Raw genomic sequence first — 19,180 nt, forward strand, 5'->3', positions numbered from 1 at the left:
ATTCACAACAGAGTCTAACAGATATTAAATCGTCAGGCATTTTCTTGACGGCAAAGGTCTCGCGGTGGATGTTGTAATGCGTACATTAATTTCTGGAGCAACCTCTCTAATTCGTGCAACTACACCGTTATGTCGGCTTGTCATTGCTCTAGCACCGTCTGTACAAACTCAGACGCATTTTATCCAGTCGAGGCCATTCTCTTCGATAAATTCATTCAGAAGCTGAAATATGTGCTCTCCTGTAGTTCCTGTTGGAAGCGGTTTACAGAACAGAAAGTCTTCATGGGACATGCCCTCAAACTCGTATCTAACGTAAACAAGCAAGTTGGCCAAATTGATTACAGACTCACCTAATTGCAGTGAAAAACATCTGCTCATCTTAACGCGCTCTTTCAGTGTACTTTTGATATAATCCTTCATTTCAATAATTCTATGAATGACTGTGTCTTTCAGGGGGAGGGGGGCAGCAGGTCGAGCTGTTTAGCAGCTTTTTCTCTACACAAAATACGTGTCAGCTCTTTTGTCAACGGTAAATAAGGTTCTTCAAAAATAGTGTAGCTTACCTGCTTTAGCAATACGCAAGCTTGCATTTGTCCGCGTTTCCATTTTTATTTCTGTATTTATTTAAAGTTTTTATTTAATGCGCATGGGAGTGAAACACAGAGACGCTCTGTGTATTTTTCTCAAATTAGAACAGTTCTTAAATATGTGCTCACAAGATTACCTGTGCTCACAAGATTACCTGCGTTCGTAGCACATATTTCTATGCATTCCTGTGTTTAGAACGTTGGCATAGTTCCAAAATCACACACATTTTCCTTTCTCCCTATTTGCTGGAGATACAGTAGCTTTTTTTACATACAATTGGTCACTTGCATCCGTAGTACGCATTCCCTATAGAGTGGTATAGAATTACTGAGTATCTCTTGTGTCCACTGAAGTATTAGCGCGCACTGTATCGTAGTACGTAGGCTGCGTATTCGACACGTATTAAAATACAAAATATGAAAACCCGTCCCGATTTTTCAGCGCACGCGACACAGTTCCAGGTTCATTTGGCGTACCACTTGGCGGCACTCCACGTACCACTGCCGGTAAGCGTACCACAGTTTGAGAACCACTGTACTAGAACATTGTACAATTGGATATGATAGACTACTATGATTCAAAATAGAGACATCTGCACTAGAAAGCTGCAGGAATCAAATTTAAATATTATAAAATAAAATTGGCCTACCTAATTAGATAGGATTGTAAAGATGTACAACACTGATAGGAATAACATTTTTGTTCTTATCGTTTCACAGATCCTGAGGTTTTATTTCAATTCCCTGAAAATTTCAATGACCAGGTATTTAAAAAAGTAATTAAAAGTAAAAAAAGATTCCTAAGCAACATTAAAGTGCCGGGAAGATGTTAGATCCCCCTATGAGCTAACCAGTTTTGTGTCTGCCCTTCCTGCCTATTTCTGTGCAGCAGTGAGAAAAAAATCCTAGTAATCTGATCACTTACAGTTAGAGACAGCAATGTCTCTAAGAGAGAATAAATTTAAAATAAAAGATTTAAATTCAAGATTGGAAGAAGATATGTGATCATAACACCTAAATTTCACAATTAATAAACTCAAACAAAAAGTTAACTCAAACAGTTTTTTATGCTACATGACATACAGTTACTTGTGTCTTCTGCTTGTATTCACGGTGTCAACCATGAATCAACAACTGTTTTTGCATAATTACTTACAATTGGCCTTAATTTTCATGCCCCATGCATAATTGTAACATTTCTCAGTGCTGATGTTTTCAACTTACATTCATTACTTCCTTGCATAGAATAATAATGCTATTTCACAGCATCTCTAATACTGATGATTTCCAATTTCAATTTCCAAATCACATCATCATCTTCTTCTGTCCAGCCAGATCAACTTGATCAGTATCACATCCACTTTCACTGTCTGCTTGAATAGACAAACTTGTTGCTCCTGAATTCCAGGATATTTCCCCTCCAAACCTGGCCTCTGAGATTACTTCAGTAGGACCAGGCCTCATCCTCTACTGCTCTCTAGTCCAACCACGTTGGATTCCTGGTACCTTCTAGCATAAAAGGCCCTGTTTCCTAAGTGCTTTATCTTTCTTTCCTGCCTCACTCATCCTGTGTCTTCTGCAACCACTACTTCAAAACTCTTTACAACTTTCAAGGTCACATTTGTTGTCCTTTCATCAATGTCCTACTGATGTCACACCAGGAATGAGGCTGCTCCGGTTTTATGACGACCTGCCTTCCAGAACTACACCTTTCTTGATTTCCCAGTGACCTGTACAATGACAAGTGGTAGTCTTGACTCCCAGCATGCTCCTTGTCAATCTATATCTGACAACCTTTAGTCTCTTTGTGCAAGGGCATGAAACTTTCAGTGCTTCTTCCCTGTGCCTGAGATTTCTCAAATTTGTCCATTTGCATGGTCTGTGTGATCTGCATGGTTCATGTGTCCTCCATTCATATCCACTGCACACATCTTGCAAGTGTCCTTATTTCTCGTCAGCCCTGCCCCTGTAGCTCTCTCATCTTGTTGTCTTTATCCCCTTTTTACTCCACAAATGAGATGGTCAACATTATTTTCATCTTTCCTCTTTGTTTCAATGTCTGTGATGCCTGTGAGGTGTGTGGCAAAAATAGCACTTTGTATGACAAGGGACACTAGTTTAAAATGTAATTTCTTAATCATGATGTTTTTGTATTCCTTTTAACTGCCCATGTGTCTTCTGCTTGTACTGTGTGGTCTTATTTTAGGCAGCAATGTAGTAATTAGGGGCTTTTAAAACAAAGGTTCTAAGATCATGAACAAAATGAAACACTGCTCCTGTGCCCATTAGTTCAATACTTCATATTACTTCACCAAGATCTCCAGTTGTGTAAATAGGTGCCATTTTAAGTTGCATTAGAGACAAAAATAAATGTAATAATTAATTGCTTTATTTTTTCCTTGTTTTAGGAATCCCAGCAAACTCTACCAAGATTCTGCTTTCCCTATGACGTTGAAAGGTAAAAACAGAAATCTGTAAAATCCTATTTAATTCGGTTTAATTAACACAGATTGTTTTATAATTGTTTTGGTAAGACAATCTTCCCTCTTTCCTAATAAGGGGCGTGGCAAACAGGAGTCAATCCCTGAGCCAGTGGAAAACAAAACTATATCCTGGATGAATTGGAAAGTTTTAAGCAAAAAATGCAGAATGTAAAAGAGCACCAGTATTCATTTTTATTTTTGGCCTCTAGGGTGATAGAGTGCCCAGCAGTGCAGCACTTCACATTTGTATTGACAGATCTGGAAGGCAATCAGCGCTTTGGTTTCTGTCGTCTCACTTCCAGTTCCAGGACTTGTCTTTGTATCCTCAGGTGAGGAAACCTCCAGTACTTTTAATCCACATATCTTCCACAATAGTCCTCTTTATCTTGCAAGTGGTGCAAAAAAAGATATTCATGAGGAAAAAAGACATTAGATGTATTAGATGAATTTGACAATGATTTCTGGGGCTATAGGTACAGTGATATTTGTCTTACCCTCTGGGCTAAGGTCCATAACCCTGCTCACAGAATGATAAATTCAGGACCTTCATGCAGAGTGAATAGTTAACCAAAAGGTTAAAATTAAAGATACATTTTGTATCCATTATTATTGTTTATTTATAGCAAATTTTCCCTAATGCCTGTTGTATGTTTCGATAGACACAATGAGGAAAGAGGCTGAGGAGATCTGTTAGCACCTACAGTACGATACTACATACTGTATCCAGAATGTATAAAAAATTACTAAAAATTGAATCAATTTTGTGAACAGCAGTGACTATAATGTGAATGTGCCATTATGACTACAATCACTATTTGTAGATGGAGTGAAGATTTATTTACAAGAAGGATGAAGGGTAGTTTATTCTAAGCAGAATGACAGCAAATTATCATTAGATGTGGAGTAAAGGATTTATTTTTAAAAATAATAATAATGGTTAAAAAATAAAAATTTCAATCAGAAGGAACAAAAGATTTTGAAATACACAGACATCTCTAGATATCTGACCTTAATCCACCATTATTTAGGAGGATTTAATTAGTAATAAAATAATATCCAGACAATACCTTTGATTCCATATTTCAGAAATATCTGACAAGCCTTCTGTCTGTTGGACAACTCTGTATTAAAGATGTATTTAGATTCTATCAGAATGTGTGGAAAATCCCCATAGTGTTGTCTCTGTAATTTGAAAGGCTGTTCATTAAAATAACATCAATGACATCTGAAATATTAAATACCACAGAGATTGAGGGAAAACAGCTTCACTTCAAATAACCTTTTGTTTCTTGTCACCCATCACCATTTTTATTCCAGTTATCTACCTTGGTTTGAAGTGTTCTACAAACTTCTGAATAACCTGGCAGACTGTCTGACTAAGGGACAGGTAGGGCCATCTGACAGGAGAAACAGTATATACAGTACATAACTAAAAATAACAATATATAGTTGTAATTACAAATAAACTAATGTTTTAAAATGTTAATTTATCACTAAATGGTTACTGAATACTAATTTTTCCTAATAGCTGGAAATGGATCTTTAAGCAAATGCAAAAAAGTTTAAGCAACTTACGGATGATAAGAAAGATTCTAAGCCCTTTATGCTCTACAGCTACTGACAAACTAGGTGTGCCATTTAGGTATAGAGAGCTGACAAGGTTAGTGCTCACACTTGTCCTCTGTAAGCCATGTGAAAATTGTGAGTCAAATAAACTTCAGGTAAATATGAAAAAAATATTCTCCTTTCATACTGTTTCATTTTAATAAAAGAGCAGAAATACTGTGAGTCAATACTGTGGCTCAAGTGTGCAGCACACTGGTCTCTCTGGAACTCATTTTATAAACTTTTCTTTTTTTTATTAATCTTTTCAGCTGTACAATTAGGTCTTTATTTTGTTGTATCGCAGTCAGAATTCTTCCACGAGATATCATGCTTAATTTATTTTTTATTGTTTAATTGACATTCTTTCAAGGCCCCATCCAACAGCAAACAACATGATTAGGGTCACGTTTTCCATCATGTCTGAAGTTAAGCACCTGATTACACTTTTTTATTATGCCTGTAATCAGGTTTCTTTGTATTCTTCTACAGCCAAGGCTGGCACATACTACACTAAAATCCTAACTTTTCTGCCCTTATGTACTGTGTGATATCAACAAAATAAAAAAATAAGCTAAGTAACACTTTTGGTCAGTGATTAGAATGAATCTCTCATTTATAGAAAATAATGCTACCAAAAGATATTGACGTAATTGATTCCTGTATTTGTGTGCATTCCTATTTTCCTCTGGTGGATCACTAGTTTTTCTTCTTTAATAGCTTTTCACCTTTGTTTGTCTCTGTTTGTTCTGTTCACCACCTCCTCAACACCACCCCTTCTAATGCCCTGTTTCTGTGTCTATCCAATGTGGGATAAAAGAAGAAGGAACCACACCTTGTTTGGGTCAGGAAATGGGCTATTAGGAGGCCAAAGAGGGCATTGTGTAGCTCAGAGCCAACAACCCAGACTGATTAATCCCACCTCACTGTCCATGGTGCTAAGCCAATTGGGAACCACCAGTTGGGGAATTGTGGTCACAGTCAGCTAGTAACATGACCCAGACTGTGATCATAGAGCTCAGCCTCTCACAAATAAGAGCATGGGTTGAACCACTCAAGAGCCTGAATATCTAAAATGATTTAGTTTTTTTTTAAATAATGAACTTTATGTATAATACCTACTACCTGCATTTACTAGAACTACATTGTGTCATATTTTTTTTTTCAAAAATAAAAGACCATAGGACATACAAACAATTATATAAATGACAGTATATAATTTGGGGATTTATAAAGTTCTGATATACAGTATTTATATCAGGGATATATTTATATTCAAGTTCTGAATGTGGGAGACATTTCTTTACCAGAACATTTGAGTGCCTTCCTACTTTAAAGGATAAAGATAACAGGATTTATAAGCTGTATTGACCAGTTTACAAATCCTGATATCCTGTTATCCTGTTTAATTTATAGTTTTATAAAACAAATAAGTCAACCCATACAGGTCAAATAACAATACACACTAGGTTTAAAATACACTACAATTTACATGTGTTTTACATGTTATTTTAGTTATGATATTATGTCGAGTTAACTCAGTTTAGTTCTTGCCTTTAGTGCTGCCCATGGAAAAGCTAAAGAAAAGCTAAATAACTATACATATTTATTCACAGAAAAATGAAATGAAGGAATTGCTTTCAGCTCTCTACAAACATCCCATTCCTCAACCTGACAGCTCTGTTGTCCTCCAACTGGTATGTGTCCCTTTTTAAAATAATTATTTTTTTATAACTAAATCCAATCATTTTTTTCCCAAGAACTGAAAGAATTCTAATTGAGCATTTACAAAATGAGACAGAACTGAAAGAACCAAAATGAAAAGCCTTTACACTTCTTTTCATAACAAAATTGTAATTAATACAGTTGATACCCTCTTAAATAATAACCTTTGCCATTTTATGACATTTAGTACCCTCTATCAGTATGTACTTGCCCCAGAATGGCACCAGTATAAGCTAAAGAATGATTAAATACTGGAAGACTTGGACTTTAAAATAGTAGCTTTATTCACAATAATTCTGAAAATGTACAGTTGCAAAACAAAAAAAGTGTTGTAATCACTTTATCAGCCCTATACAATTTCTTGCATTAGGAATTCATCTTTTCACATACCCCAGCTTGCTCTCCATGAGACACACAGACAAGGAAATAATCTTGGGGTCAGCCATTGTACAGCACCCCTGGAGCAGCTGGGGTTAAAAGTTGCCAACAGAGTAGAAACCCTCTGCCAGCCACGGGATTTGAAGCAGCAACCTTCCAGCCATAGCCCCAGATCCTTAGCCACAGAGCCATCATTCCATCCCCTTTTTTATATAACATAAGCTGTTGAAGACTTAAACAGACATAGAAAGTCTGCTGGGTTCTGCACACCAAAGTTTATAGTTGGGGATACCTCTTCTAAATAAACATAATCTTTTCAACTAGTTTATTGTGGTTGCAAGGAGGAAAATATGATTCACCTCCTTTATCTCTAACTGGAAAACAAATTGTATCTAGTACGAACCTCATCATACCATCAGTGCAAAAAGGGAGTCCAGTGAAGTCTAATAATAGTCAATGGTTGCAGCGTACATCCCCTCCATAAGCAGAGTCTGTAATATCTCACCATCAGGACACAGACTCCATTTGAATAGAAACTATATCACAGAAGGAAAAACAATGAGAGCTCTGTAAAATCAGTAGCCTTCCACTGATTTACCTGTCAGCCCTGTAGCAAGCCTCTGACCATAAAAAAAAACAGTTAATCAACTGCATTTTGTTCATTGCAAGATCTATTGGTCTGGGATTTAATTGGTATGTTACTTTACTTCTCTGCTGTTTTATTTGCATGCATAGATGTATTTAACATACAGTAGATGGAAAGAGGTATTATATGTTGGAGAGTAGCCCAGTTCCATTGTCTTTTGGGGGGATACGGAAAAAGTAATGGAGATGAGTTTGCAAAATATTCTTAAATAAAGGCTGGATAGAATCTAGCTAAACCTAAGTACAAAGAAAAAGTTAAATATAATAAAATAACTTAATAAACATACTGTACAAGGGGATGATGTCAACCAACAATTTCTAAATTGTTTTAAAACATTGTCAGACATAGGGCATGCAAAATAATGTTTGAGAAGAAATTTAAATATGATAATGTCACTATTCATTAACGGTTTTGTTTTGATCTTGATTTTGCTGGCATTTTTAAAATTTTATTATTACATGTATATAACAAGAAAATATAAAGAATGTCAAATTAAAAAGTCAAAGTTAACCACATGTTAAGACAAGGTGAGAGAAAATATTGTCCTGAGCAAATTATTAAACAATAATTAATACAGTATTTATGAAAAATATAAATGTATCATATTACTTGAGCTACATTGACAAGTTGCATTAATAATTTAATAAAGACTTTTAAAATGTGAAATAATGGCAGTCTGGTACCTAGAGACACATACATAGAAATTTTGCATTGCTTATAAACAGTCAAATATTAAACTAAAGGAGAGAACTGGTAATGATATTAAATGAGCTTGCTAAAGGCAGTGCACACAGCAATATTTCTGTAGAATCTTGTTAAAAATGAGACATTGTAAGTTTATTTTTCTATGCAGAGGTTTGAGAATATCAAATACTGTAAAATGTAAAATGACCTCAGATAAGAAAACAGAAGATATATTGTATTAGTGTCTGACCTTAGATGCTCCAGTGACGGTTCATAACGCTTTTTTTCCAGAAGAAACAGAAGGGCATTGTGTTATTTGTGCCCCTTTTATGCTAGAATAAACTCTTTGTACAAGAACAATGCAATCTACTAATCTGTCACTAGTGCTAAAAGACACATAATATGCACATCAGAAAGAGTAGTGCAACTTCAATGATTATCATTATAACTATGTAAGAACACCTTTGGTGAATGCTCTTTTAATTAAATGTACTGACAGCTATTATGTATAATTAAGAAGTTCTCTTACTATTATTCTCAGTGAGAAAATTCTGGTTAATGTTTTGCAAAGTTTCCATATTATGGTTTCATCTTACAGAGGAAAGTACTGGTGAATCCTAAAGGAAAAACTGATTGAGTTACACAAGAATCTAAAACTTGGTTGACAATTTACATTTTAGCAAGATAATGCTATAAAGCAGCAGAGCAAAGTCATACTTATAATTTTTGACAAGAACAGAATCATGACTTTGACTGGCCCAGTTGAAGTCCTGACTTCACCCCAATAGAAAATGTATGGCAAGACTTGAAGACTACAGTCCGTAAATGATAACCAACAACCTTATCAGAACTGGAACAATTATGGCAGAAAGAATGGGCAGAAATGGAAATAATTGAGAATTAGAAAGAATGGTCTTCTGCAAAGTTGTAAAAGAAATATCCAAAAACAGCGACACAAGTAATTGCTGCCAAAGATGCTTCCACCGGGTAGTGACTTAAGCACAATTTGTAAACTTAATTTTATCTTAGCAGGTTTTGTCATTCTTCACATACAAAAGTGTTCAATTTGATCAGCACTCTTTTGAATGAAACATTTCAATTTTAAACAAAAACATTTGTAATTTTTCATTGTAACTTTACACAGTTATTTAATATTGTAACTGAGGAGTGTATTATTTTGCAAATCATTCTATATAGAATATAGAAGGGGTTACTGACATTTTGATTTACTAGAGTCAATTAAACCCTTTGGCGGAAAATCATTTCATCATGATGGAATTTTACATTCCCATGCCTTTTCATAGTTTTTTTCCAGCATTGTGAACTGTTGCCATAATGATCCAAGTAGTGGAACGTTAAAAAAAATACACATGCATGCATATTATATTATAAAAATCAACTACTGGATCATGAAAAAAATGAATTTGCAAAGGTATTATTTTCATGCCAAGTCCATGCAAATCACAGCAGAGTTGCATGCAGGAAGACCAGAGCTTGTAAAAGGACCCAAAATAATTAGGCCCTAAGAGGTAGTAGAGAAGTAGTTTCTCGTACTCTAAACTGAAATAAATTAATATGTATCTTTAGCATTATTCCTTTGCTAAATTACCATTGTCTCTTAAATACCACAAGCCAAGAATGAAAAAAACAGTAAAGTGATATGACTAATATGAAGTGAAATATAATTGTGAAAATTGAAAAATTAATTAAATTAAAATTTTAAAAATAAATGTAATGAGTTTGAATTTTAAATTCTAAAACAATTTTATTTCTAAAACATGAAATACTATGTATTTTGTGTTTAATAAAATTCAATGCTCATTTGTCACAATGTCAATGCCTCTCTGTATATCCATATTAAAAGATACTTTTTAAATGTATTTCAGTTTAGGGGAAACTTTATAAGTGTGTTCTGTGTCAAAATGTCTCTTTATTGTGGGGTCAACTGACATTCCCAATGCTTACTGTATAGACATTTGTGCTGAAAACGTTGAGCATAATGAAAAATGATTTTACCCTGTATTTTCACAATAAGGACCAGGAGCTGCAGCTCACCACAGTGGCTCTGCTCAAACAGCAGGGCAAGAATATTAAAGACCTGTCTAGTGGGAATCTCGGGGTGAGTGTAAGATTCTGGTGTCAGAATGTGCCGGTGAGCCTGTAGCTAATCAGACTAACACGTGTAGTCCGTCATGTCTACAACCAAGGCAGACATGCAATAATATGTTGTCATTTTGGGGTTTATTGAGAGAAAAATTAAAAAATGGAGCAAATTCAAAAAGATGTTTATTAATATTTAAAAAAATTACCATCTAAAATGTGTGTTGGTTTGTCAGAGGATTACTGCTTTATACAGTAGCTTGTTCACTTACAGTGAGTTCTAAATACAAAAATAATGAGCAAGCATGATGTTACTGCTTCCACTCTCCATTTGGAATGAGTCACTTCAGGTGGCTTAACCAGCAATTCCCAAATTTTACAAAAGTAACAGTATTAAATTGTGTAAAAAAAAAAGCTCTTACTGAATTTTATTGCAGGAAATAAAAAAGTGAGGTAAGGTCTCACACTAATATTTTGGTCTCATACCTACTTCAAGAGTGTTACTTGAATAGTGTCCAGGGCACATCTGAAGAGATCTGCTAAGAAATTCAGTGATAAATTACTTGGCTTTATAAAACACCATCTCTCTTTTAAAGCATTCAAAAATCACTATACATATTTACTGTATAAAATTATAGTTTGAATTTCTGTATTTTCTCTCATATTAATCTGATCTGATTGATCTCAAATACAAAGTTCATTATTTGCAAAAATGACAAATTAAACTTCACTGTCCCAATAATTAGGCTTTTCTCTGTATTTATGTTAATGCCTATAAAGGCAAATGGAAAAGGAGTTATGTGACAAATATATTGTATATATATTGTATATTGTGTGGTTTTCTGAGTCCTGACACCAGTCCATATGGAGAGAGCAGACTTAACTTTGTTTAGCATAACTATGCTCAGGTCCGCATTTAAATCTTCATAAGATTCCTAATATGTAACTAATCAAACTAATAAAATCAATGAATGCTGCATGCATTGTTCTATACTAACAAACATTTTTTTGCAAAAACCAGTCTGAAAGGTCTGAAGACTTATTTATTGGTTTTTGGTATTAACAGAAAGAGCTGACAAGAAGGTTTGTATTGTTCATTTAATCAGACAGGGTGTGTGTAAAAGAGAATGTGTGTATGATCCGTGAGTGTACCACTTCTGTATTTTGAGAAACGTACCTGTCCACCTGTTCTATAAAACACCTTACTACTTCCTATGTGTGTGTTGCTTTTCATCAGTAGTCCTCATAGAGAGCTCCATGGGTGTTAAAAACGCTAAGTTTCTGTTATGCAACATGTGAATGAAAGAAGTGAACACAAAACAGTTCTAACTAATAAAACTGGAAAATATCCCTTTCATGACATTGTTGTCAACTTCGAAATGTGGTGAACGGAAACAAAGATTACCAAACTGATGTCTTAGGTTTGTTTGTACTTTCTATTATGTTGTGCTAGGAGGACGTCGTGAGTGTTGTTTAGACTGATCACAACTGAGAGCAACACTCTTTTATTATCTTATAAAACACCATGTATGAGCTCCATTAACATTAACATGCAGATCCTGTAAATATATTGTAGATCCTGTAGAATATCTGTAGAATAACAACTTTAAGGAACACATAAGTACGTGGGAGGGGTTGCTTATTTGTAATTTATAAAATGGATAAATCAGAGTTTAATCAGAAATTAATTTAATATTACACTTTAAAACATACTATCTATAATATGTTATGCTGAAGTACGTATATAATTATTTCAGACCCAGTCTGGGGCTGTGATTCATCATACATTTGTCATGCTAAATCACAACCTTAAACTGGATTTGAAAAAACAAAACATCCCTTTTCAACATCCCTGCTGATCTAGAAATTATTTGCTCTGATATGAATTTGATGGAAAATTAGTAGCTAAAAGAAAAAATAATAATTCATATTCCACTCTTCAGTATATGGAAACCTGGCAATGAGTGTCCTACAGCTTTCTAGAAACAACATTTGGCAATTCTCACTCAACAAGCAACTCAATGGCCCAAACAGAATATGAAGTCTTCTCATTTCTTATATTTTTATTGAAATGATTCCACGCTATAATGTGTCTTCAATGGGCTTTTAGAGTTTTTGCTTCAATTTTGGGGAGAAACCTTAAATCCAAAGAACATAACATATTTTCACAATTTAATTGTCATCCTCAACATGTCATGTTTACATTCAGTCCTGTTGTATACATTTTGGGCATAAAAATTATATTTAGAAATGCACAGTGCTCACTGTGGGTAGCAAGAGAAACTTGCTTGAGAAACTGGTTAACCATTTCTTTCTTAATGCTTTTGCTGTTAGCTGCCATATTTCATCGCACCAGACTTGGGAAGCCTGCCTACCATACCTGAAAGTGTAAGTGCTGATGATCTTCAGAATAACGTAGTTGTATAGATTGTATTTTAAATTTTTGTATTTTGCTATAAAGTATTTACTGGCTTTGAGTTTTGTCTGAAATTTTTTTTGCAACAATTTTGAAATGCCAGTGACTATACCACCATCAAGCCTGATCTTTTCAGATCTCAGAAAACTCATTAACACCTGCTTATGGTCAGACTATTGAAGAACATCAGGTTACTATTGGAAGTAGTGTTGGAAGATCATATGTGGGGTGCTCCCTCTTAAGAGTGGTACCAGGAGCTCTGTTCTATAGAAATGATCTTTCTTTCAATACTAGAAGTCCCATTGTAGCCTTTTTATTTTTACTAGATCAAGGATTCTAACTCTGCTATTCCAAATCAGGCTTCCTGAACATTCCCTGCTTGATTTGACCATCTTGTATAATCTCACTACAACATCCAGGTTAAATAATACAATAAATGAATTTACACAACACCCTTTATTTCACATTTACACAATGCCCCTAAAGCTAAAACTGCCTGCTCACTAATACAATAGAATGCACACAAAAGAAAAAAATGACACATCCACAGTGATGTGCTGCTGTATGTTTGGAATTTGATATATTTCTGAAAATAGTGTCTGTGCTCTATTTAAAGAATAAATATCAAATAATCTAATAATAACTAAGCTCTACTTCTTTTAATTTCAATCATCATTTAATTAATGTATTAATGAAAAAGTTATCTGTCAAGGGGTGATAAGGGGTATCACAACATGTCCAAAACAAGAATGCACTTTTGTCAAAAACCATCATGGTTTCTGTTTGAAAAATATGAGTTATCAGGTTATTCACTGAAAGAAATGTTAACTCACAGTTAACACAGTACAGATACAGTAGTTAGCAATCATCAACATCTGCTGTCCAAAACATGGCAGGTCATGGGATAGAGAGAAATAACATGAGTCTAATTTGCCTTTGTTTAAGGAAAGAGTAGGGATCTTTGACAGCAAATCTTCAGTCCTGGTCACACTATTTAAAAGTCTTTACCTTTGATTACCACTGAATAATGTAGAAAATAGGCAGCAGCATGGAACAATGGTTAGGACTTCAGACTGATGGGTTTGGGGTTCAAATGTGGGTTGCTGTTCGGGTGTGTTATTGCTGGTGTACACTAGAGAAAGATACTTCACTTATGTTATTTTAGTAAATATCTTGTTGTGTAAATGAGTCTCCAGATTCATCAATGTTAATTGTATTTACCTTGTTAAATATAAGATTAATTTGTTTTCTGCTTTCGTTTCCTGATGACATGCAGTAAGTTGTGGGTATATTGTGTATGCATTTACAGCAATAAGGTGCAAAGACTCTAATTGATTCCCCATCTGCATTTTCTTAGAGGAACCTTACAGAACTGGTGGTGACAGTGGATGTCAGCAACCTTCTGCATCTCTATGCCAGTATGCTATTCGAGAGGAGAATACTCATCACTTCAAGCAAACTAAGCACAGTGAGCCATCCTGCCTTTTTTTACAAAGCTTGAAAAGCTCAGTAATTGCAGGGGCGGTGTACTGTATTAGTGGTATACCATTAGTGGTATTCCTCCTTAAAGAATAAATAATTTCATTCTGGTTTTATGTTTATTCTGTGTTTTTTTTTGTTTGCCAGTTGGTGAAGCAATTTATCAGTTTTCTATGTTTAAGCTGCATTGACTTACAATCTTCTTTTAGTGCTATTTTTTGTTTTTAAATATGTCATTTTCTTTCTGTGATGGTGTTTCAGCTGACTGCCTGTGTCCATGCCACCAGTGCCATGCTCTATCCGATGTACTGGCAGCACATATTCATCCCAGTGCTGCCACCCCACCTGCTGGATTACTGCTGGTAGGTCCCTGTGGAATGAGACATAAAAACAAAACCTATGCATTTCTGTATCAAAGTGCTTCATTGTTTCTCTTCTGTTTTGCAGTGCTCCAATGCCCTACCTTATTGGTGTCCACTCAAGTCTAATGGAGGTACATTTTTTACTATCTTCAGAAGTTTCTACTGAATATTATATTCACAGTAAGACATATGAGAGAGACAACACAGCGGTGCAGTGGGTAGCTTTGCTACCTCTCAGCACTGGGGCCCTGAGTTCAATTCCAGACCTAGGTTGCTATCTGCATGGAATGTGTTCCTGTTTCCTCCCGCAGTCCAAAGACATACTGGTACGTAGGTTAATTGGCTTCCAGGACAATTGTCCCTGGTTTGAGTGTGTGCATGTCTGTGTTACTCTGCAATGGACTGGTGACCAGTCCAGGGTGTATCCTGCCTTGTGCCCATTGCTTGCCAGTATAGGCTCTGGCTACCTCATGCCCCTGAATTGGAAAATGCAGATAGCAATGGATGGATGGATTGGGAAATATGTCTCTATCATAGCTGTTTATCCACGCTTATTTTTGTTCAGGAACAGTTCAATCATTTTTACGCTGGGTAGATGTAACTTTTAGTCACTACCATCAACAGCTTGCTATTATTCCAAGGTCGGGATTGACTAAGAGCGTGTGAAGCGTATTTTGTTTGCAACACTACATGTTCTATGTCACAAGACAAAGCAATAGTCATGCTCTTTTTATCACCAGCAGGAAATATTTGTAATAATATAGATAAAGGTTAGTACATCTGTATATAAGAATGTAAAGATACAGACACATATTGCCTTCTCTTTTTATTATTGGTCTAAGAAAGGGAGACAATCTTTTTTAATGCTAATACAAGGCATTAAAATAATTTCCCTAAAGGAAAAAAAAAGACGTATTTGTGATTGCATTTGTTTAATGGACTAGTCTAAATCTTCATGTTTTAGATAATCATGTTTGCAAATAGTTCCTTACTAGATGCATATCACATCTTGTATTAAGTGTTATGTTATTTTATTATACTTTTTTCACCTTAGCTAGCCATTCAATATACTATTTAGCTTTCAGAGCAAGGAAAATGTCTTGAAAGATTTCTTCATGAATCATAGCTAGGAAATGAAAACGGTGGTTTAATTAGGATTGCACAAAGTCTTTAAAATGCAAAAATGAAGGACATCTGCATCATTTACAAAGCAACTTTGGAATTTCCTTTTTTAAAGGAGAAGCAGACAGATATTCATGCAGGGCTACAGAAATAGGTTGTGTGGTAAAACAGAAACACCAGAGGAAAGGTCTAAAAGATATCTTAGTAAATACTATAAAAAACATGGCTTTCTTTTGTTGTTAGCAAAATTAAAAGCACACTATCAAATTACTGCTCTAGAAATAGGAATTCCTGTCACAATTAAGAGCTCAAACCAGTTTGCAATGTTTGGTATTGAAATTCAAGCTTCAAAAGAGCTTCCATCTATTTTAGATGGTTTTTACTCTTCTATGGTTTCCATTCTATTACTATTGAAAAGACCTGACTTTTCTCAAAAACTGTACAACCCTTTGTCTTCTTTCACCCACAGAGAGTTAAGAGTCGGGCTTTAGAAGATGTCATCATTCTGAATGTTGACACAAACACTATGGAATCACCATTCGAAGATTTAAAGAAGATTCCTTCAGATGTGGTATGTGGTTTCAAATGTTAGAGAAACATGTGGCTTGGACAACTAGAACATATATCAATAGATAGATAGATAAAACTTTATTAATCCCATAGGGAAATTGATGTGTTACAGCAGTCCAGCCCAAGACAAGCAAAAATAGAGATCAGAATAGTTATAAAACAAAAGACAACAAAATAACTAAAAATAAATAAATAAAAAATAAATACATAGGTTTGTGCAAAATGTGATGATCATAGTCACTGTAAAAACAATAAAATATGTGCAAAATGCACATAGGTTAATACAGACTGATTGTCCAAAAAGTACAATGGACCAAAGATGCTGTCCATAGATGAGCAAATGAAGGGCTAACAGTCCTAGCCTAGGGCAGCGTTATACACCCTGACTGCCGCTGGGAGAAAAGACCTGCGGAAACGTTCCCTTGAACACCGTAGCTGGAGCAGTCTGTTGCTAAAAGTGCTCCGCTGCCCAGTAACAGTCCCATGAAGCGGATGAGAGATGTTGTTCATGATGGCTGTGAGCTTGGTCAGCTCTCCTCTCAGCCACCACCTCCATGGGGTCAAGGCTCATCCCCAACACAGAGCCAGCCTTCTTGATAAGTTTATTGAGCGTATTTGCATCTTCTGTCATGATGCTGCTGCCCCAGCACACAACAGCGTAGAAGATGGCTGCTGCCACCACTGTTTCATAAAAACTGTGTAGCAGTGTTCCACACACACCAAAGGACCTGAACCTCCTAAGAAAATAGAGTTGGCTCTGGCCTTTCTAGTACAGGGCGTCAGTGTTACCAGACCACTCCAGCTTATCATCCAGGTGTACCCCTAAGTACTTATAGGAATGTACGCCCTCTATGTCCTCACCCTGGATGGAAACAGGGTTCAGCGGAGACTTATTCCTTCGAAAGTCCAAAATCATTTCTTTGGTCTTGTTGGTGTTAAGCTGGAGATGGTTAAGATGACACCAGTCCACAAAGTTGGTAATCAATCTCCTATATTCCTCCTCCCTCCCCTCTCAAATACACCCCACAATTGCAGAGTCATCCGAAAACTTCTACAGATGACATGTCTCAGAGTTGTACCTGAAGTCAGAGGTATAAAAGGTGAACAGGAATGGAGCAAGGACAGTCCCCTGTGGAGCCCCAGTACTGCTAACAACCTGTTCGGACACACAGCTCTGTAGCCGTACATACTGTGGCTTGCAGGTCAGATAGTCTATAATCCAAGACACCAGGGGAGTGTCCACCTGCGCCGCCCTTAGCTTATCTCTCAGTAAAGGTGGATGGATGGTGTTAAAGGCACTGGAGAAGTCAAAGAACATAACTCTCACAATGCTCCCCGTCTTCTCCAGGTGAGAGTTAGCTCTGTGTAGCAGATAGATGACTGCATCCTCCACTCCCAAGTGTGACAAGTAGGCGAACTGCAGGGGGTCCAGTGCTGTACTCACCAGGGTTCTGAGGTGCTCCAGAGTTTTCATTAGGTGTGATGTAAGTGCCACTGGTCTGTAGTCATTCAAGACTTTAGGGTGCCCCTTTTGGGGTCCTGGCACCAGGCAAGATGTCTTCCAGAGCATCGGAACCTTTTCTAATCTCAGGCTGAGGTTGAAGATATACTGCAGCACTGAACCCAGTTGGTCCGTGCAGATCTTTAGCTCCCTGGAGCTAACACCATCAGGACCCGCTGCCTTCCCTGCATGGAGTCTCCTCAACTCCCTTCTGACCTGGTCAGCTGTGATGGATAGGCCGTGAAGGGCAGGGGAAGATGGAGTAGGAGGGATCTCATGATGGGGTGACTGAGGACATGAAGAGGGTGTCTGGGGTGAAGGCCTGTGAGGTGAATGGACAGTGGACCCTGTATCGAATCTGTTCAAGAAAAGATTCAGCTCATTGGCCCTCTCCAGGCCTCCCTCACCCTGTTGGCCGCCGGACAACTTGTATCCAGAGATCTTCCTCATGCCACTCCACACTTCTCTCACATTGCTCTCCCTCAGCCTGTCCTCCATTTTCCTCCCATAAGCCACCTTGCTCTCCCTAACTCTCACTTTCAGCTCTTTCTGTGTCTCTTTCTGTGTCTCAATAGTCCTGTCAAAATTTCTGGGGGGTTTCTCAGAATTGATTTTGTGCATTTACAATCCTGGAATGGCATACTGTGCTTAATAGTATACTGTAATTAGGAAATGAACAATTTTATTGTTTCTTTACCAAGTTTCCTAAAATAATACGTTTCTGCACATTAAGGTTTCTAATCTGTAATGGACAAGATATTTTGTGATTAGGCTCTGGCTCACTGTGACTGTGACTAAGCAGCTATTGAAAAAAGACAAATGGATAAAACTATTTTTGACATTGATGCACTTATATAACTCAGAAAGCTTTTCAAAATATTCCCCAAACAGACCTGGTGTATAACAGACATCTCAGCTCAAATTTAAATATAGTGACTATGTAAAGCCTAAAGCCACAGAGGGAGATAGATCCTAATCTCTTTAAACGATGTGCACTTGTAAACATTACCTGAAGACTTGAAATATTTTGAAAGTCAGGAATAATTTTGACTTTTTTAATCATTATTTGAATGCAATTTCAATTTTTCAAAGTAAAAAAAAAAGATATTTTCTGTATTAAAGATATTTTTAACAGTTTATCATAATTTGCTTCAAGTTACTAGTCCTGTAACAGTTTTTTTTTCCACAACACATCAGGCTGTTTTTCATGGTTGAAATAGAGACTTCAACATGCATAGAAGTTTAAAGCCCTGCGTTTAGCAGAATCTGTGCTGCTGATGTAATAAAAATAAAGGAAATGACAGTGAACAAAAACACAGAAATAAAAGCCTGCAGGCAGAACAAGTGGCACCAGAGGTCATCTTGCTTTTTGGTAAAGCATGCCACACACATTGTTTTGCACTGTTTTAAAGGCATGTCAAGGAAAGGTTAGTGATCACTGAAGCACGTGATAACTGAAAAATGACAGGTTGAAGTTAGAAACAGGAGCTGTGGAAACCCACAAACAGCTCAAAATGTCATACTG

General features: G+C 36.3%; 1 protein-coding gene across 3 annotated transcripts in view; it reads left to right on the plus strand.

Annotated features, from left to right (window-relative positions):
* Positions 1-19,180, plus strand: part of dennd1c (DENN domain containing 1C) — a 40,851-nt gene that overhangs the window by 6,179 nt on the left and 15,492 nt on the right. For 2 of the 3 annotated variants that reach the window (XM_015349023.2, XM_015349021.2), the window contains exons 3-13: positions 1,308-1,351; positions 2,996-3,045; positions 3,280-3,399; positions 4,388-4,457; positions 6,289-6,369; positions 10,141-10,224; positions 12,540-12,593; positions 13,979-14,089; positions 14,362-14,462; positions 14,548-14,593; positions 16,054-16,155. In XM_015349023.2, the coding sequence (XP_015204509.1) occupies positions 1,308-1,351; positions 2,996-3,045; positions 3,280-3,399; positions 4,388-4,457; positions 6,289-6,369; positions 10,141-10,224; positions 12,540-12,593; positions 13,979-14,089; positions 14,362-14,462; positions 14,548-14,593; positions 16,054-16,155 (863 nt within the window). The remainder of the gene's footprint in view (positions 1-1,307; positions 1,352-2,995; positions 3,046-3,279; positions 3,400-4,387; positions 4,458-6,288; positions 6,370-10,140; positions 10,225-12,539; positions 12,594-13,978; positions 14,090-14,361; positions 14,463-14,547; positions 14,594-16,053; positions 16,156-19,180) is intronic. The other variant, XM_015349022.2, reaches the window with a different exon arrangement.

Source organism: Lepisosteus oculatus, chromosome 11, assembly GCF_040954835.1.
Source record: "Lepisosteus oculatus isolate fLepOcu1 chromosome 11, fLepOcu1.hap2, whole genome shotgun sequence".
Classification (NCBI taxonomy): domain Eukaryota; kingdom Metazoa; phylum Chordata; class Actinopteri; order Semionotiformes; family Lepisosteidae; genus Lepisosteus; species Lepisosteus oculatus.